The sequence below is a fragment of the Octopus bimaculoides genome, chromosome 1 (assembly GCF_046866305.1).
Source record: "Octopus bimaculoides isolate indiv1 chromosome 1, ASM4686630v1, whole genome shotgun sequence".
Lineage (NCBI taxonomy): Eukaryota > Metazoa > Mollusca > Cephalopoda > Octopoda > Octopodidae > Octopus > Octopus bimaculoides.
Genome location: NC_142928.1, coordinates 82200275 through 82221997, shown reverse-complemented (window position 1 = coordinate 82221997; position 21723 = coordinate 82200275). Strand labels below are relative to the sequence as shown.

The following is a 21723-nucleotide window of genomic DNA, read 5'->3' as shown; positions in this document are numbered from 1 at the left end:
ATGTATTAAAATATGTACATATAAAAACATTAAAATTAAAAAAATTTCACTCATTAAAATTATTTAGTAATTATTTAATTAGAATCTATCATTATGGTTTATAAACATTTTTTAAAAATATATTTATGTGTAACAGATATGCTGCTATTAAGCCTTTGTTATTCTAGGTACAAACAAAATTTCTAAGTTTGAAAATAATCTATACTCTTTTATTTGTTTGTCATTTGACTGTGGCCATGCTGGAGCACCACCTTTAGTTGAGCAAATCGACTCCAGGACTTATTCTTTGTAAGCCTAGTACTTATTCTATAGATCTCTTTTGCCGAACCACTAAGTTACAGGGACGTAAACACACCAGCATCGGTTGTCAAGTGATGCTGGGGGGACAAACATAGACACACAAATATATATACACATGATAAGTATATCATCCCATAAATAAAGCAATCTATCATGTAGACTTGCAAGATCCCTCTTCCAAAATTCACTTGTCCATGACGAAAAATACTCCTTCAGTACTGTTCTGACCTCGTCTACAGAATTCATATTTTTTCCGTCCAAATGAATTTGAGGACTGCAGAATAAACGATAATCAAATGGGGCAATGTCTGGTGAATATGGTGGGTGGGGCATCATTTCCTATTGAAACTGCTCCAGCTTTTGGAATGTCATCCTCGCTGTATGTGGCTGAGCATTATCCTGATGAAAGAAAGAACACCTTTCATCTTGAAACCAAAGATTATCATTTTTCTTTTAGCACTGACTTAACCCACTCAAGCTTTTCACAGTAGATCTCCTTTGTTATTGTTTGGTTTGGGCTTAAAAGTTCAAAGTGAACTAAACCTTTCATATCCCACCAAATAGATAACAACACCTTATATGGGTGAAGACCTTTAGTCTGGGGTGCTAGTGTTTCTTCCTTCTCTACCATATTTGGCGTTTGACATTTTTATAGAGAACACATTTCTTGTCACCAGTCACTATTCGGTCCAAAAAAGGTTCATTTGTGAGCTGTGAGAGCGAAGAAGAGCACACATCCATCCTCTGCACATGATTAGAATCAGAGTGTTTGTGAGGAACCAATTTACCAACTTTTCCAAAGGTACGCAGATGTCGATAAATGATTGAGTGATCAAATTCAAGCTTCTCTGCTAGTTCCTCAACAGTTATGGGGTTTTGTTCCACCAGGGTTTGCAGGACGTCCTCGCCAAGCTCTACAGATCTTCGAGGATGAGGATCATCTTCTAGGCTAGAGTTTCCAGCTCAGAATTTCTGGAACCACCATTGACACTGGCTTATGCTTATTATCTGATCCCCATATACTTCATTAATATTCCTCGCAATTTCCATTGCATTGCTGCTTTTATTGAACTCATAAAGCAAAATATGCCGAATATGCTCCTTTGTCACTTCCATTATAACTTTCAAAAAATAACTTAAAATCGAACTGCACTCTTTAAAAATTTGCACTAAGAATAAGTACAAGTTAAAATTACTACCTGCTTTTATAGCAAGTTGATGCAGGTAGTTTATCCCATCCTCATGCAACTTTTAGTTCATGCAATTGAAAAAACCACATTATTTATGGGATGACCCAATATATACTCATAGTTCTCCAATGAACAGACTCATACATGAGCAGGGTAAACAAACATACATGAACATCAACATGTGCGCATGCACCCAAACCTCCTTTAAGGTGGTAGTGAAGGGCAGGAGGGATATGAAACAAGATTCAGTTCAGACGGCACAAATAGACTGTCCTCCACAAAGATTTCTAGGAGAGAGGTGAATTGGAAATTTCCAACCAAAATTAAAAGTACCTGCAGAAGCATATAGACTGAGAGAGATTGGATGTGGTGAAATTTAAAACTTACAATAGAAATTAAAAGTTGTACATGTAAGAAAGATTGACAGATTAATAAATGGGAGAGAAGGAAAGAGAATTCAAGTTAGAGAGGTGATGAAAACAGCGGGACTGAATAAAATTTGACTAAATTATATCATCACATATGTAAGGGGCAGCAATAAGCTGAAAAATAAAATAAAAATAAACCAGCTTGCTTAGCTGTTTTAATTTCAGTGTACCAAGTGAACTTCCAGAAGTGAAACTGTAAAGCATGTGCCAATACAATGATATCAAATTAATGTAAAATATGTTTTATATATATATATATATAAAACATTAAAACCCATGTAATTGCGCACTTGTACAATTTACGAAGGTGATTTTCAAGATAAAAATTGTTAAAAAATGCTTCTACTCATGTAAAATTCACACCCAAAAGTTTTCAGAATTGCCAATACGGCCAAGGGAAAAAGGTTTTCAATTTAGTTGTATTTAGTATAATTCAACTTACTTATGATTAGATGTTATTAAATTTTCATTAAATAAATTTCTGTTTAACAGGTATCTCATTAAAAGCTATTAAATTACAGTGTTTACGTTGTTCACTTTGTTTACATTTCTTGCCCACAAGAGAGTATGTCTGATCTTTAGCATACTGCTGTATGTCTTCTCAAATCACAATCACAGGAAAAGCTGTTGATAAGAATTATCAACAAAAACAAAGCTGATAAATATGCACAGGTGTTGCAAAGTAAGTTTAATTAAGGATAAGTCATAAATATAAATACATACATATATCCATACTTTTACATATACATACATATACAAAAATATACATAAATACATATACCTACACTTAAATGTACATACATATGTGTATGTTTAACATCCACGTACCACCAGCACAAGTGCCAGTAATGCAACGCTGGTAATGATCATGCTCAAATGGTGCTTTTTATGTGCCACCGGCATGAGGCCAGTCAATGGCCCTGGCGACAATCATGCTTGGACGGTGCTCTTAGCACTCCACTAGCATGGATGCCAGTCATGCGGTGCTGTCATCGAATTTGATTTCGATTTCACTTGTCTCAACATGTCTTCGCAAGCTGAGTTTAGTGTCCAATGAAAGAAAGGTACGCCTAAGTGGGCTCGTTTCACCACTGGCACAGGCCACAAGTTATGGTCTCACTTAGCTTGACGGGTCTTCTCAAGCACAGCATATTTCCAAAGGTCTTGGTCACTAGTCATTGCGTTAGTGAGGCCTAATGTGTGAAGGTCATGCTTCACCACCTCATCCTAGGTCTTCCTGGGTCTACCTCTTCCACAGTTTCCCTCAACCGCTAGGGTGTGGCACTTTTTCACACAGCTATCCTCATCCATTCGTACCACATGACCATACCAGCGCAGTTGTCTCTCTTGCACACCACATCTGATGCTTCTTGGGTCCAATATGAATTTAAGGTTGAAGTGATATTTCTAAGGGGATATTATTTTTAATATAATATATATGAGAGATAAGTTTTACAAATTTATTAAAAAAATATATTATATAACATTACGAGGATATTATTTTAATATAATGCATATGAGAGATAAGTTGTTACAAATTTATTATAAAACCCTTATAAAATATTACATGTATAAGTCTAACTAGGGGGATCGTTAATATATTTACAAACTCATATGGGTACTATATGGTTAAAAATACATGCCGGGAGCCAATTGGACCAAACTCAAACAGGGGACAAAACATCAAAAGTGACTGTATATATTGTTTCATCATGTTGTCATTAATCACTAAAATTACGCCCAAAATTCTTCTCCGAATCCTCATATCTTCTTCTATATATAACTATACCTACATATTACCAAATTGTAGTCATTATCGCTAAAAATATGTTCAAAATCTATTATAGCTGACAAATTTCCTCAAATTTTGTTCAACATCTATTATAGCTGACAAATTGCTTCAAATGCAAAACTCCATCTGACAAAATGCCTAAAATGCAAGATTCCATGTAATATTAAGTCACTTAATTAATAAACCCCTTAGTTATTTAGTAGTTAAAAATATCTATCCGTCTATTTATTTATCTAATTATTTTTGATGTTATATTTAAGGGATGCAGTGGAGTTAGGGAGTTTATTTATAAATAAAACAAAGGGGGGTAACTCTAGATTTAATTAGGTCAAACAACTTATTAATCAGCCAAATAATTAATTAATTAAATCATCGGTTCTATAATGGGGTTGCATATCAGTCTATATTCACACACACACACACACACACACACACACACACACACACACACATATATATATATATATATATATATATATATATATATATATATATATATATATATATATATGCATACACATATATGTATACACAACCATATATACACATATACATACATACACACACATACATACATACATACCCACATACACATATATATATCCCCACACACATAAGCCTCAGCAGAAAACAAAAACATATACATGTTTATCTTAACCTACATACATGTGTGTGCATACATAAATATATACATATATAATTGCTTGCACAAATATATATATGTATATACATATACATACAAGTGTTTGCATAAATACACAAATATACACACATATCCATATATAAATACCAAAGTAGTATCTATAGTAATAAATAATCACATATTCATGTATATAATTATATCTGACTTAATATATACCTTCATTTATATATATATCTGCATAATTATCATATTACATAATACAATATAATATAATAACAATGGTTAACTCTACATAATTATTACTATTATTATGTCAGTAGGGGTATTTTAATACTAGGTTCTAGTTGTATTTGAAAAAGATATACCCAATTTTATGAAGACAGGATACGTTCCTTAAAGTTGTTAATATGTGGAATTTTAGCCCCAATTACAAAAAAAAATTCATTAATACATAATAAACATTTTCTATTTTTATTATTGTATGCAGGTGCTGATATTAATATTTTCCAGTGTAAATTATAATTAATTTCCCCATCCTTAAGTTCTCATATGTAGCTACTTAACCCTGTAGAATTTCTCCTATTTCTGTTTCTAAATGTATAAATGTGATAATTAAGTCTCTTTCATATTGTTTTTTGTTGCACCCACATATACCTTACTATCATATTGTGTACTTACTATACATTGATATACTACCTCCTTTCTAATGCAGCTATTATTAAATACACAATTATTACTTATTCTACAGTTACATGTTCTGCATTGCTGTACAAGGTTTATGTTACTGGGAATAAAAGTTATTATATTATCATTTCTTTGGTTATTGTTGATCCTAATAATGTTATTATTGCTTATACTATTATGATTATTAATGTTAGTGTTATTACTATTATTATTTACATTGTTACTGTTATTATTATTATTATTATTATTATTTACATTGTTACTGTTATTAGTATTATTATTATTATTTACATTGTTACTGTTATTAGCATTATTATTATTATTATTATTATTATCAACACCAACCACGCCATTTCTATTATTATTATTATTATTATTATCTATGTTTGTATTAATTCTATTATTTTTTCTACTTGTCTAGTTGTCTAGTTTTCTATTGTTAATTGAGATGATGGTAGCTAGATTGTGTGTTAGACTATATCCTATTCTTATTGCTTTGTTATTAATTATCTCCCAATATTTGTTTTTTCGTTTTGCAAATGTTTATTAATTAAACTAAAAACTGTTTTTACTATGTTATTTTTGATTTGCATAGTGAAAGGGATTATTAGCCATAAAGTATCTATTTCGTTATTTCCCTTATAAGGGTTACTTATATTATGTGCAAATTCTCTGTTATTATTCTTATTTTTATTTTTATATTTACAGAAGATACATTTTTGAAAAATCATAACTTTTAAAGCTCATCTGTATTTAAAAATGATAACAGCTTTCCCACCAAGAGAAGACTACCAGTTGCAAGAAGCTGATTATGAGCAGCTCCTCTGAGTAATGCAGGAACACCAATCAACTTGTATGAGGGCTTCACAAGGTTTTTAACATCTGAAGAACACCAATATAAGGCATCATTGACAGAAGGACATAGAATACTAACAGCCTGCATTGTATTTCTTCGAATTGACTTATACTGACATTTAGAAATTTCCTGATGAAGGTTATACCACACAGTCTGCATATCTCTGCAATGTTCCATATTCTCCAGGGTGGCTAATTCTTTGAGATCTAGTCAAGATATTAAGAATAAAATAAAAGTTTTAGTAGACATTCTAATTACATTCTATATTCAAATATCACAAAGGTCAAATTTGTCTTTATTCTTCCCAAGATTAAAAGAAAGGGAGTCGCATTAGGGCCAATTTCATTTTATTGACTTTGGGAGCTGGAGTCCCAAAGGTAGTTAGAAGTTGTCTTTGATTTCCTTCTGGTAACTCCAGCAAAGTCATTGGGGTCATGCCTTCTCCACCACCACCCCCTGCCATTTCTTTAGAAATCATCAATGAAGTAAAGAGGGGGAGTCTTGTTGTACAAGTAACTACCCAAAGTAGATGCAGTTCCAGGAATTCACAAGACTGAAAAGTGCTTATGACATACTTGAGAAACAGAGAAAGAGAGAATAAAAGAAAGAGCCAAAAATAGCAAGCGAGAGATGCACAGATTCCATGAGCAGAGCAAATGAAAACATCTATCAATAGGAAGTTGACAACTTAGTCTTTTTTCATCTGTACAATGACATAATTACTTCACATATCACAACAACCACCACAAACAAACAACACATATCAAAACTTACACTGCAATAAATACTAAGCCCAGCAATATTACTTTTTAACATAATTATCTATGCGAAGTCACTATCCCTGGGTGATTGGAGGGAGATGGCAGGGTGGAGGGGAGATGGCAGGGTGGAGGGGAGATGGCAGGGTGGAGGGGAGATGGCAGGGTGGAGGGGAGATGGCAGGGTGGAGGGGAGATGGCAGGGTGGAGGGGAGATGGCAGGGTGGAGGGGAGATGGCAGGGTGGAGGGGAGATGGCAGGGTGGAGGGGAGATGGCAGGGTGGAGGGGAGATGGCATGGTGGAGGGGAGATGGCAGGGTGGAGGGGAGATGGCAGGGTGGAGGGGAGATGGCAGGGTGGAGGGGAGATGGCAGGGTGGAGGGGAGATGGCAGGGTGGAGGGGAGATGGCAGGGTGGAGGGGAGATGGCAGGGTGGAGGGGAGATGAGAGGGGAGGGGAGATGGGAAGGGAAGGGGAGGAGAGAGTAAAAATAGCAAGTACTGAAGGAATTTTAAATGGTATTAAACACTTACCTTCAATAACTTTAGGATTATGTTGAAGATTCGGCAGGAAAATTACAACATCAAATGAACATTCCTGATTATAACAAAAATAGAAAAATATGACAATATCATTCGTAACAAAATATTAATTCTTTTACCATTAAAATTTTTAAAGTCTTTTATTTGTTCTTAATAAACTAATACAAGAGGAACATCACAAAATGTGGTTGTTTCTTACCTTCACATATGCCTATATGTTCACAAACTATGACGTTTGAAATTGTAATCTATGCAAAGTCATGCTCTGCATCAAGAACATCTTAGTTTGCCCTATGTAGTTTTCTCCACATTCTGAACATATTCTATAAATTAGATTTTCAAATGCACAGATTAAGATATTTTTCCCATTTTGAAGAGCTGTCTTTGTTTACAACAGATCTCCAACATTTATACCACAGTTGGATCATTTGCCTTTTTTCACTGTTGGTTCTATTGTGTGTGGTTTGGCCTTTGCTAATATTTTTTTCCATGACTTCAGCAATCTTTTGCTTTTAATAAATGTTATATGTTTGAAAACTTTAATTCATTCTAACACCTGTTTCTTGAAGATTTCTATGCTTTGGATTGAGGGGAACATGCATGTTTGGAAGGGAATCCCACTTTCTACAGTTAATAGAGTGAATGGGATCCCACTTTCTACAGTTAATAGAGTTAATGTGCAATTCACCAGAGAGGGGAAGAAGTTCACATCACCGCACTTAGGTCAACCAGGGCCTTCTGACAGGATCCATCACTTTAAGAGACGTGTGGAAGGTAATCCTCATTGCAAGGCCTCTGACATAGCAGAACAAGTTGATGTCAGTCCCATAACAGCTGCCAGGTATCTTCACAAACTTGGCTACTATGGTAGAGCAGTAAGAAGGAAGCCACTTGTTCAACCAGCTAATATCAAGTGGAGAAAAGATTGGGCCAGTGAGATGGTGAACAGGCCACTAGCATCTTGGGACACTGTCATGTTTCTCTGATGACTCCAAATTTGCTGTATTTTCTGACAGTGGTTAAGTGTGGGTCTGAAGACTCAGATCACGTCTTTAATAGGTGATTCCACCATACAATACTAATGATTGTTTCTGTTGTGTCAACATATTCAGATGCAGAATATATCAGTCAAATTAATATATCCAAAAATATATGTTATGCTTTTACTCTTTTACTTGTTTCAGTCATTTGACTGCGGCCATGCTGGAGCACAGCCTTTAGTTGAGCAAATCAACCCCAGGACTCATTCTTTGGAAGCCTAGTACTTATTCTATCGGTCTCTTTTGACGAACTGCTAAGTTACGGGGATGTAAACACACCAGCATCGGTTGTCAAGCGATGTTGGGGGGACAAACACAGACACACAAACATATACACACACACATACATATATATATATATATATATATATATATATATACGACAGGCTTCTTTCAGTTTCTGTCTACCAAATCCACTCACAAGGCTTTGGTCAGCCCAAGGCTATAGTAGAAGACACTTGCCCAAGGTGCCACGCAGTGGGACTGAACCCGGAACCATGTGGTTGGTAAGCAAGCTACTTACCACACAGCCACTCCTGCGCCTCAACATTATTAAGGCAATCCTAAGTGGTAAAGATATGTCCTTTAAAGATGTATCCATAAATACTTTCTCCATTTCAAAGATAATCTGCCATAAGCATTCTTAAATGAAATAATGAAACATTGAGTGCTTTATTGATATATGCCTGGATCGTTAATCCCTTTTACATTATATAATCTATTATTTTCTATTACGAATGGAGTGAATCCTTACACTTGTGCTTTTAACACTAGAAATAACAGCCAAATATCCATCAGACTACACCTAACAACTTAAAAATTTAAAAGAGATGTTGTCATTGTGGCTGAATCAGAGACAATGTTCACAACTGTCACACTTCTGATCCTGTGTCCGCTCAAAAATAAAGCTGAGTTAGGGCTAAACAAGAGTAACAATTTACCTTTAAAATAGAGAGGAGATTTTTCACTTTCCTTCCTCCAGTCACAGTGAACATCAAAACACGGATCATCTTTGTACTTGATCTGTTGAGGAAAAACACCACTAAGTTATGATCTCTGGATTAAGTAAATACTTTGATACAAAGTAAAAAGAAAGAGAGGGAGTAAAAAAAAGGAACAAAGAACAGTATTCAAATGATGTGAAATATGAATTTATCGAATAGCTAAAGTTCAAGCATATTTTATTGATGGCAGCATTAATCCATATCTGAGTATTAGATCTGAAACCAGTGATTGAGCTTGTGCCAGTGCCTGAAGTGACTGCCCAGGTCAAAGGTGGTATAGAAGAGCTTTATTGCAGGCGAAGTTGGCCTCAGGCAACAGACCATGCAAAACCTCCAAATTCCATTTTCAGGACCAGTTCAAGACCACTCTCTTCTGCTGTTCCATTGACCCAAATACCTGGGAGACAGTTGCCAAGGACTGCCCAAAGTGGCAGCATGTCATCATTTAGGGAATAGACATGATGGAAAATAACAGGCAGAGATCAAACACCAAAGATGCAAAGAGTAACATTAGATCAACAAATATCTAAGTTTCATGAAGCTGTATAGTCTTGTGGTGTGTACGTTGCATTCAAGATTGTAATAATAATATGGATTTCATTCTTGGACTGGGCTGCACATTTTTTCATTGAACATGGTACTTCATTTCACAATGCTCCAACCTACTCAGCTGAAATGAGTGGCACCAAGTCCCCTCTTCTTTGACATTTCATTCTGTTATGGGCAAGAGGGCCAAGAAAGTGTCTAGATCTGCTCATAACTTAGATAACTTAGATTGGTTTCTGCCATTATCAGCCCAGGCCATGACTAACTCAATTGCACCACCTAGAAAAGTGTGTTAGTTAATTATTTCGGGACACTAAGGACCATTCAAGCAGAGAGTTGTTGTTGGTTGAGATGTATCCAGGTGTAGGTGGTTTATCCAGTATATCCTGGAAGAATTTGTCCAGGTACTGTTTGAAAGTCGTGGGGTCTTTTTCTACTTTAATTTCTTTTGGGATAACATTGAAAAGTGCAGGACCATTTGCCGTGAAGAAATTGTGTCGCAATGTTCTTATGTGATGCGATCTCAACCTTTGTAGGGGACGCATTGCACAAGGGCCTAGTCTTGGGTGAATTGTAAATATAATACCGATATCATTTGGATAATATTGGTGGAATATTTTCCACATAATGCAAATAATGTATCGCTCACGGTGACGTTGCAGACAATAGAGCTTTAGCTGTTTAAGACGAGCCTAATAATCAAGTCCCATCATGCTATTTATTTTTTTTGTGATTGATTTTTGTGGTGCTTTGATCCTCATTATGTCTTGTTTTGTGTAGGGGGACCACAATGGGCAGCAGTATTCAAGGTGGGGCCTAGCAAATGTGGAGAAGAGGAGGATGATGATTTCATGATCCCTAGATTGAAAAGTTCTGAGGATCCATGAGTACATTCTGCAGGCAACAGCAACTTTTTTCTTGATGTGCACATTCCAGCTAGGGTTGCTGTCGACAGTTACACCCAAGTCTCTGATATTATCCGACAGTTCAAGTAGGTCTCCCGACAGTAGAGTATATGGTTGTTTGAGTATGCCCTCTTTTCCAAAGTGGATGAGCTCAAATTTTTCCTTGTTTAACTGCAAATTGCATTTTTCTGCCCACTGGGTGACTGCGCATAGGTTTGATTGAAGCATCATTCGATCATATGCTCCCTTAATGCTCAAGATGTTATTAAATTATTTATATCTTCATATCATCAAAACAATTTAATAACATCTAGAACGCTTGTCTCCATTTTCAATGTCTCCTATATATATATGTATATGCATGTATATTCCAATGAAAAGAAGAATTCTTTAGCACATCTTTAATTATAAGTTACAACTGTTTCCTTACCATCTCCATTTGCAACACCAGTTTACATGAATATTCAAAAAAAAAAAAAATCATGTAATATTTGTGGTTTTAGACATTGGAGAGGCACTTCCTCAGACTTGCATCAAAGGCATGCTATTACATTGTGTGTCTATCAGACCTTGTTGATAGGAAAATATTCGGAGGAAATAAGAATAAAAAATTAAAAGTGTGTATGTGGGACAAGAATGTGGAGAAGATATTGTGTGGGGATGGAGTGATTAAAAGGGTGGATACATATAATGAAAGAAGGGGAAAAGGGAAGGAGGGAGAGGAAAACATATAGAAGACAAAAGAGAAGATGATGATGATGATGATACAGTGGGTAGTGGTACATATAGCAAAACAGTTTATCTAGACTCTGACATCTTTACAGGGGACCATTCCACAAGGTAAAGAAAGGCTACAAGAGGGGTCAAGTTGAGTGTGTATAGAGGCAGTTACACAGATAAACATCATCATCATCATCGCTTAACGTCCGCTTTCCATGCTAGCATGGGTTTGACGATTTGACTGAGGACTGGTGAAACCAGATGGCTACACCAGACTCCAATCTGATTTGGCAGAGTTTCTACAGCTGGATACCCTTCCTAACGCCAACCACTCAGAGAGTGTAGTGGATGCTTTTACGTGTCACCCGCACGAAGGCCAGTCAGGCGGTACTGGCAACAGCCATGCTCAAAATGGTGTATTTTATGTGCCACCCGCACAAGAGCTGATCGGGTATGAAATACAAAATATGTATATATGTATCCATGCAAAATAAGAGAAAGCAAAAGGTGGAAACTTTCAGATGATGAATTTTTTAAGCATGAACATATTAGATATTTATATTAACAGATTCAACTTACACAGAGTACAAACAACAGAGAAAATTAAAGCAGTGGAAGAAAGGTGTTATAAGTTCAACAACTGATGGACTACATTTACCTACCAACATTATTATGGATCTCCAAACCCCCAGAAACAGCTGTTGGACTTATAATTGCCTTTCTCTCTCTCTCCCCACCCCTATACACATACACACACACACGACACACCTCTTACAGTTACTTTCAGCTAGCAGTGTTAGGATCAGGAAAGAAAAATGCACAAAAAGTTATTTGGCAAGAAAGGGTAGGAATAAAACAGTATAATACATAATGAAAAAAAGGATATATAAAATAATTTGATGAAACAGCACATTACTTCATACTACGTACTTGGATTTCATCTCTAGATTACATTGTTTCAGAAACCAGTCAGTACAGGCCTATCAAAATAGAGAGAGGGATACATGTCATATAAAGTTCTAATTACTGTTTTAGAGACTAAATTTTCTCCTAAAACAGAAATTCATACATTGGAATTGTGTTAATTTTGACAAATGTAGTTTGAAGGTGGAATGGAATAGAGTATTAAAATGGAAAGGAATGATGAGGATTTTAAAACAATCCAACAGTAATTTTAAAATAAAATAAGTTACATCAATGCCTAAATTGCTTTTCAGATTAGATTCATTTCCATTAGTCATTCTGGTATAATTCTAAACCTATTTTGATGCAGAAAACCCTGTCATTGTTGTCATAGGAATACAGTGACTTCTAAACTGCATGATGTCCTATTCTATACCTATAAATAAAAATAGAAATGCCATACTAGGTAACAGTTCAGACACATGTTCAACATATTTGGTCAAATATGCTAGGTATTTCAGAAACAATGAGATAAAAATTAGGTGTAGGAACAATTATATTTAATCTTTCACATTAATTTTTTCTGTTTTTCAGGTGGTCAGAATATGCATCAGAATAACTGAGCTTAGGCTTATATCATAGGAAATAGGACAGCAACAGTGATTTCTGCTTATGCATTACTGTTAGAACTGACAGACGAGAAAAGGACTGTTGCCACGAAGTTTCCAGCAGATTACCTCAAAATCTATAGACAAAACAAGGTTCTAATAAAATAGAGAATGATATAGTGGTGGAGATGTACTGTAGAGAAACAGAAAAACCAAGAGGCAGACTGGAAAAGGATGGAAGGAAGGAGAACACAAGAAACAATATTAGGTAGATTGAAGATAAACTAAACATCAGGTATACCTAGTAAGAAGAGATGTTGAAAGTAAGAGATTAACCAATATTCTATGTTGTGAGAAACAAGCATGAGTTCTTTCTGGATTGTGAGGCAATGTGTCAGTGTAAATTGAGATGTTATTGTTGAAAAGTGTGTTACAGAGTATTAACATCACACTCACTATCATTGATGCTGAGAAGGAGGAGGTAAGGAAATGCTACTATGAGAGATTATTGTATAAGTAAAACACATGGAAGGGAGTCTCCAACCAGACACAATAGAGACACCTGATATTGAAGTTGATAACTATACAACTGAAAGGGCTTTTTATGGATATAACAGCTGGGAAAGCAACTAGACTATTGTAGCGTACTTCTCTCTCTCTCTCTCTCTTTCTGTGTGTGTTATATATACATGAATACGGACGTAGTGGGTAACAGCTAGCCTTCGGCCGCACTTTTGGACCCTGTTGTGTCCACCACTCTGATTGGTTGGTATTGGCGCAGTTTGTCTCTTGTTCTATTGCGCGCCAAGATGCAACCCAACCAATCGCAGCCTTCAGATAAGGTCATGTGAGCCGACAGTATGTTATAAAAGCTATATTCTGATTAGCTGCACTGTAATGCTTTTTGCTACTTTCAGAACCTGACATATCAATTTAATGTCAACAAGATGAGAATTAATACTACATTCAGTGAAGAATTTAATATGGATGTAAGCGTCCATCAAGGCTGTTCTCAGCCACTTCTTGTTTATTATAGCTACTCAGGCATTAACAGAGAACTCCTGTATGCTAATGATCTGGTTCTCATAACCAAATTTTTCAATGACTTGCAAGAAAATTTCCAGATATAGAAGCAGGCCCAAAAGTAAACCTATTGAGGACAAAAAGTTTTACATATCAAATAAATATATAAAACTGACTTCGAGGAAGTAGCCATGCACAATATACAGAAAAGAAGTAGCTTGAAATAATTTTATGCTGTGTACCCCTGTAAAGTATGGTACACAAAAGATACAGTGTCTGACAAAAATAGACTTTGTATATAAAAGATGCATAGGCATAGTTAGTAGTTAGAATAGCCATCACATGAATTTTATCAACACTCCGAAAGTTCTCTAGAAGTAGTATACAACTTCTGTTAATTAGGTGTCATAATTAACGGTAGAGGCAGCTGCTGCAAAAGCATAATAGGTAGAATAGTAAAATTAGAACAGGGTGGAAAAAGTTCAAGGAAATATTACTTCTGCTGAGAAAAAAGGGCTACTCTCTCTTAAAAAAACAAAAGCCAGATTGTATGTTACATACACACAAAATAGGATACTTCATGGAAGCAAATTATGGCCACTGAAAGTAGAGATGTGCAAAGGTATGAATAAAATGATGTGAGGATACTCCACTGGATGTGTATAAACAATGAAGTCTTTCCTATCGTCCTTCACACATATCACACATCTGAAATAATGGTCTTCCCTTAGACAGCTGGTTAATCTGTGTTGTGTCGACGCCCCCAAGCGAAGAAGTAGGATCGTCCAAGACATATAAATAGAGGTAGTCTGACCGTGGTAGAGAGTTGAGTGACTGTTGAGTAGCAGTCGTGCAGCGGTTGAGTAGAGATCATCCGAAGGTGCTAGATAGCAGTAGCTTGAGACATAACAATCTGAATCCTTTTTTTCCCTTCAGCTCATCATATTCATCGTCATTATCCTTTAACATCTGTTAAAAGACAACAACCAGGGAAGTAGTGATGGAGACTGACTGAAACAGTTGAACCTCACAAAGATGATGATGGATTGCAACAAATGACAAAATACTGTGTGAGAGAAAACCTCTCTCATCCATACATACATAGTAAAATCAACATGAAAATAATTATGATGATGGTGGTTTAACCCTTTTGGTACCAACCCCACTTAGAACATCCTTAGTTCTATGATAGAAACTTACTGTTTTTAAATGAACTAAATTAAAAACCTCCCATCAAAATTTCACATGAAGTTATGTTCCAAACTCAATAACGACAAAATTATCTTACTAAATTCAATATTTTCAAAATTAGTTAAAAGAAAGGCAATGTATTTTAACAAAAATATGGTAATAAAAGGGTTAATGTTACAATAAAATGAAGTTTCTTCTTACTTTCATGCTCTCCTCAGTGTGAGCACCATCCAAGTAGAAACTCACTGATTCATGTTTTATAATTTGTAATCGACCAGGTATGTGACAGGTCTTAATTCCTGCAGAGAAAGGCAGCCAATGATTAGAATATGAATGTATTTCAACCTGCCATACCCAAGTCAATATTCTTAATATGAGATGCTTGATCATAACATTCTTACTGAACTCTGAATTATGTCATCAACTTTCCTAATCTTAAGAATAACTTTCCTAATCTCACAAGGAATTGGTCAGTTCAGAGCTATAAAAGATGACATGTCCAAGATGCTGAACCCCAAACTACAATGTTGCAAAACAAACTTCTCAACCATACATGTCTGCAACAATGAAAATCTTTCCAGGTAGAACATTTATTCATAAAAAGTATCTTTCAAAGAATTTTTCAGACATGTTCCCAACACTAAAATGTGAGAGCAGCATTGTTAGACTTAACCATAACTGAGAGATGAGAAAAGAGAGCTCTGTATAAGTACTGTATTTGATGGCATTATAAGACATACATTTTACCACCTCAAACCATCACCAAAGTCCCATATGCAAAAGATGGGCCACTCATAAGCTTTAACCTTTTAGCATTCAGATTACTTTGTCAAATGTAATACTTATTTATTAACAGTTTTGAATTAAATATGCATTATCTCATAGCTTTGGGGTTTTGATGATGTGATTGTTTCTTTTTAGAATAACATTGGAGAGTAAGTGTGAGATGTCAGATCTGGCCTGTTTAAACATGAATATTATTTACATTTGACAGATATTTGTCCTGATCTTATTTGTTGTTAACACGTTTCGGCTGATATACCCTCCAGCCTTCATCAGGTGACTTGGGGAAATTTCAAACCTGGGTTCTCATTCCTAAGGTATTTTTCGATGTTGTTGTTGTTATTATTATTATTATTATTCAAGTCACTGCCTGGAATCGAACTCAGAAACTTGGGGTTACTAGCCCGCGCTCTTAACCGCTACACCATATGCCGTAATAATAATAACATTGAAAAATACCTTAGGAATGAGACCCCATGTTCGAAATTTCCCCAAGTCACCTGATGAAGGCTGGAGGGTATATTAGCCGAAACGTGTTAACAACAAACAAGATGAGGACAAATGTATGTCAAATATAAATAATGTACATAATTCCTCATCTCTTAAATATAGAACTGTATGAAACATGAATGTTCATATTTTTTTAATGTCCATTTTCTAGGAGAACATGAATTGGACAAAAGACTTATTTCAGGCAGTATTTTATGGTCAGGTGTTCTTGTTGCCAAGCCTTTATCTATTTTTCAAATAAAGGATTTTTCTTATTCCATAGATTTTTGAATAAAACAAAGCAGCAGATCATAATGTCTACAACAAATGCAAATACAATATTAATGTTTTTTGGCTCAGTCAATGACAAGCAATGCTGTAAGATATCAATAACTGAACACACACACACACACACACACACACACACACACACACACACATGCATGCATACATGTGCAATGAGCTTCCATACATTTTCTGTATAGCAGATTCACTCACAAGGCATTGGTCAACTCAAAACTATAGTAGAAAACGTGTGTGTGTGTGCATGTGTCCAAGCATGTGTGTGTGAGTGGACATCTGCTTTCCAAGCTGGCAGGAGTTGGAAAAGTTATCACATCCAGTCAGTTCTTACTAGGAGTTACTGCTTGTAAAGATTAGTGCTCACATGTGTTGCTTAGCTTAGTTTCAAAAGTATTCAGTGTCATAAGGTGTGTAGATTAAAGAAGGAAATACAAGGAACAATAACAGAAACTTGCAGATAATAAAATATTTACTAATAGTGGGATTCTATCAGTTCAGTACAGTAATAGTTAACTATTGATTTGATTGCAACCTCAAGCCTTTAACAGCTTATTCAACCAGTTGAATAAGTCATTAATAGTGAAATTTGAGCTCCAAGTTAAGTCAGTATTATCGCTATACATTGTCATCATCATTGTCATTTAACATCTTTTTTTTTCCATATTGGCATAGGTTGGACAGTTTGACAGGAGCTGGCAAGTCAGCTCTACCATCCATTTTGGCCTGGTTCCTACAGCTAGATTCCCTTCCTAATGCCAACCACTTTACAGAATGTACTGGGTGCTTTTTATGTGGTAACAACATCAGAAAAATTGCCAAGTAACTCACAAGAAAGACCCCTCAACTGAGGTAGATGAAATACTGAGGGAGATGGCTTTGTGTCAGGTGATGAAGAGGTAAAAATCTGATAGGGAGACAAGAACATGTGTCTTGCTATAGAGGAGATAAATATCTGCTTCAGATGGAAAGAGAGAAAAGAGAAAAGATGACAGTGATGAGATGTCATGGTGTATCCACAAAATACAATAAGGTGAATATAAAAAAAATGGTAAGTAGGATTGGAGAGGGACTGTGGGTAGGTAAGTTTATGAGAGTGCAAACAGAGTGGCAGGTGGATAAAGTTGAGAACAGAGGTGTATGAAATGAATGGTGATCACTAGTGAAGGAATGGTCAGTCATAGATATCAGTTTGGAGTGGGCAAAATGGAAGTAGTAGGAGTGGATCAAAGAGGTAAAAGTGGCAGTACAGATGATGTGAAGTGTGTGGAGGTGGAGTGCAAAAGAAAGAGATATCCAGAGCCAGGGATGAGAACAAAAGAGAGAGGGTAATGATAACTGGGCAGAGGGATGAAAGAAGAATGGTAAGAAGGGAGGCTGGGGGAGGATGGCAGGGAACAGGCAAGAGGTAAGGGATTAGTGATAGGGCTGAGATATATGTTTTATGCAAAACAGGATGCTAATCAGAAGAACTAAAATCAATAAATATCCAGGCAACAGCGCAACTAGTTTGATTGGCTATTGCCATCTAATCAAGATTGTCTACTTTTGTTTGTCCTATAGAAGGAGGAAGCAGTTAAGTGCAACTTAGAAAAAAATGCTATGAACAACAGGCACTAATTTTACATCCCATTCACTGGTATATGTACTTCTTAACTGTTTAATTGTAGGGGTGCTTACTTACTTACCCACTCACCCTGTCCAATTTTCCATATCACTTCACTTATATTCACCTTCATGTAATTTGAGGGTACACCTTGACACATCACAACCACAATCTCTTACTTTCACAGACACCTGTAACTGACTCTTTATCATACTTTAACCTCCCACCATATGGTATAAAGCCACCTTCCTCAAATCTACACCCACTCAGCTGAGAGGTCTTGTCTTGCGAATTACTTGGTGACCTCAGTGATGCTGGTGCCACATGAAAAGCACTCACTACACTCTCTAAAGTGGTTGGCATTAAGAAGTATATTGAGTTGTAGAAATCATGCCAAGCAAATATTGGGGCTTGCTGGAGTCCTCTGGCTTGCCGGCTCCAATCAAACCATCCAACCTACACCAACATGGAAAATAGACATTAAATGATTATGAGGAAGATGATGATGGTGGTGATGGTGGTGGTGGTGGTGGTGGTGGTGTTGAATGCTTGATAAAATTACAGTTTTTTTTTCTTTAAGGATTTGACTTTGAAGAGTAAAATTGGAAATTAAAAGTTTCATCAACTGTAGCTGTGATAATGCATTCTGTTGATTATGGTATATTGCATCTGGACTTTCGAATCAATGATTGACAAGACAAAAATAACATTTACCTCTAATGAATTTGGAGAAATCTGGAAAATCAAAATCAAGAACTGGTAGGTTTGTTGACCCTGATTGGATATTGCAATCATTAAACCACTGTTTCCGACAGTTCTCTGATAAGATTAGAGATAAAAGAGAGGATATCAGATTATATAAGGGTAAAATGAGTCAGATGGTTATCTTCTAGTTTCAATTAAAGAAGACCACTAACACCAACATTTCAACATACAAGTAAACAAGAAAGCCTTTTCCAAGAAGCAGGTCACTTTAGACATGACTCGTCATCAGGCAGGCTACTCTACTAAAAAAAATTCAAGGTATATTATCATTAGACATGCCATTCAGAAAGTCCTGAAAAAAACACACGTTTGACCATGACTGCTTTAACCCTTTAGTGTTCAGATTAATCTGTCAAATGTAATGGCTATTTGTTCACATTATTTTGACTTATTGAAGTTCAAGAGGGGTGTCCACAATATTTGCTTGTAACTTTGTTAATTTTTTACATACAGATTTGAAATTTTGTCAATGGGTGCTTATATACCATTGGTTTATAGTTATGTAATTTTAGCTGATCTTTCAGATTAAATTTGACTTTCATTATCAAAATCTTCCTTGTCCGATGAAGATTCATAAATATCAATATCAGATTCATCTGAAGACAAATGACTTTTCATTTATGTTTTATACATCATCAAGAGTAAAACCTTCAAAGTTGGAATTGGTACTTGCTGACACCATATCATTAAAAACTAAGATATACACTTCTCTTCAAACATTGAAAAAAACCAAGAAGTCTCAAAAGTATTTTTACTTTTGGCCAGTCTGAACACTAAAGGGTTAAATAGTTATTTGATCTACTGGGAATGGCAACCAAGTCTCCCTTGGTACAACCTAAAAAAAAATTGGCAAGACAGGATGGTCATAGTTGATATGCTTTTGATCTAAGTCTATTTGACCTACAAATTTCAGATATGATTTAAGTTCTTGCTTATTTTGTACCTTGTCATTTAATTTTAGTGAACACCGTTAGATCAACAATTGCTTTTTATCCTTCTGAGGTAGAAAAAATACATACCACCAACATAGTAATATGCATTTTTTACATGGCTTAATCACAGAAGGAAAAGCAGTATACATAACATTTTACAGGCTTCCAATAAAAACACCAAAGTGCCACATGGTAATGTTAATTTGTATAATAGATTAAGTCTACCACTCAAATAAGTAGAAATAATATTAAAATAGACTGTCTGACTGATACATTTGTTTAAGCTCTACTCACTTGTCATTGTTTTAATGTTCCTCATTCAATGCTAACATAGGTCAGATGAAATTCATTAAGGCAGTTTTTCTATGGTGGGATGCTCTTCCTGTCAACAAAACCTCAATTGTTTCCAAGCAAAATAATATTTTCTCTAGTTCTTCAGACATAAGCAGCACAAAGTTTTCATAAGAGATTGCAAACAAACAATACAGCTTATACACTGGTGATCTTTGTTTAGAATTAGCATGCAATATCAAGACAAGGAGAGACAAATAAACACGTTTGATGGAGTCCTTTCAATTTCCATCTACTAAATTTGCACACAAGGAACAGGTCAGCCCAGAGTTATAGAAAGCACTTGCTCGAGATGCTGTGCAATTGGACTGAACAAGATGATTGCAAAGTGAACTTCTTAAATCCCTAACCACTAGTAAATTAGAAATCTACCACCTTGTATTGATACCAGACATCAATAATACCAATACATGGAAATAAGATGGCAAGTTGGCAGAATTCTTAGCAAGACAGGCAAAATGCTTAGTGGTATTTCTTCTGACTTTACGTTCTGAGTTCAAATGCCATCAGGGTTGACTTTGCCTTTCAAAGGTGACTTTCAGAGTCGACTTTGCCTTTCAGTGTATGGCAGTCAATGTAATTGGCTTACCCCTTCCCCAGAAATTGCTGGCCTTGTGCCAAAATTTGAAACCACTGTCACTGCATTAAAATACTCCAATAACATTTTTAAAAAAAACATCTAAAATAGCAAAAATCATTAATCCATCATTAATCTACAAGAAAGTCATGATATAAATAAGCAGGATAATTTTTTTTTTTTTACCTTGATCGTGGTCACTTAGCCATATTCGAGCCAACTGGATTGCTAATGATATATTCAAAAGTTGAAATGGTTCATAATTGGTTGTGTCATTGTTTAAACCAGGTACATTTCCTGATACAGTGTACAGTGGATTCTGCAAGAATAACAAAATAAAATGAGATTCATGGATTTTCTTTTTTTTCACATACCAAGGTCTTGTGGCAGTGTAAATGCTGACAATCTGTCACACACACACACACACATACATATATATATATATATATATATACGATGGGTTTCTTTTAGTTCCCATCTACAAAATCCACTCACAAGGCTTTGGTCGGTCCAAGACTACAGTAGAAGACACTCGCTCAAGGTGCCACACAGTGGAACTGAACCCAGAACCATGTGGTTGGGAAGCAAGCCTCTTACCACACAGCCATGTGAGAAATATCTCAAAAGTTTCCTCTCTTCAAATAGAATTAGCTACATCTTGGAAAACATAAATACATCCATTAAGTCAATAAATCTTACATATAGGTACAGTTACAGCTGTGTGGTAAGTAGCTTGCTTCCCAACCACATGGTTCTGGGTTCAGTCCCACTGCGCAACACCTTCGGC

At 35.7% G+C, this 21723-nt stretch overlaps 1 protein-coding gene across 2 annotated transcripts in view; it reads right to left on the bottom strand.

Moving 5' to 3' along the window:
* Positions 1 to 2589: 2589 nt before the first annotated feature.
* The window catches only part of LOC106869592 (folylpolyglutamate synthase, mitochondrial), a 45561-nt gene continuing 26427 nt past the window's right edge, over positions 2590 to 21723 (bottom strand). For both annotated transcript variants that reach the window (XM_014915395.3, XM_089353132.1), the window contains exons 7-13: positions 21123 to 21255; positions 19026 to 19130; positions 15335 to 15432; positions 12339 to 12388; positions 9175 to 9256; positions 7185 to 7248; positions 2590 to 6099 (exon numbers count right to left, since the gene is read on the bottom strand). In XM_014915395.3, the coding sequence (XP_014770881.2) occupies positions 5774 to 6099; positions 7185 to 7248; positions 9175 to 9256; positions 12339 to 12388; positions 15335 to 15432; positions 19026 to 19130; positions 21123 to 21255 (858 nt within the window). In that variant the 3' untranslated portion in view covers positions 2590 to 5773. The remainder of the gene's footprint in view (positions 6100 to 7184; positions 7249 to 9174; positions 9257 to 12338; positions 12389 to 15334; positions 15433 to 19025; positions 19131 to 21122; positions 21256 to 21723) is intronic.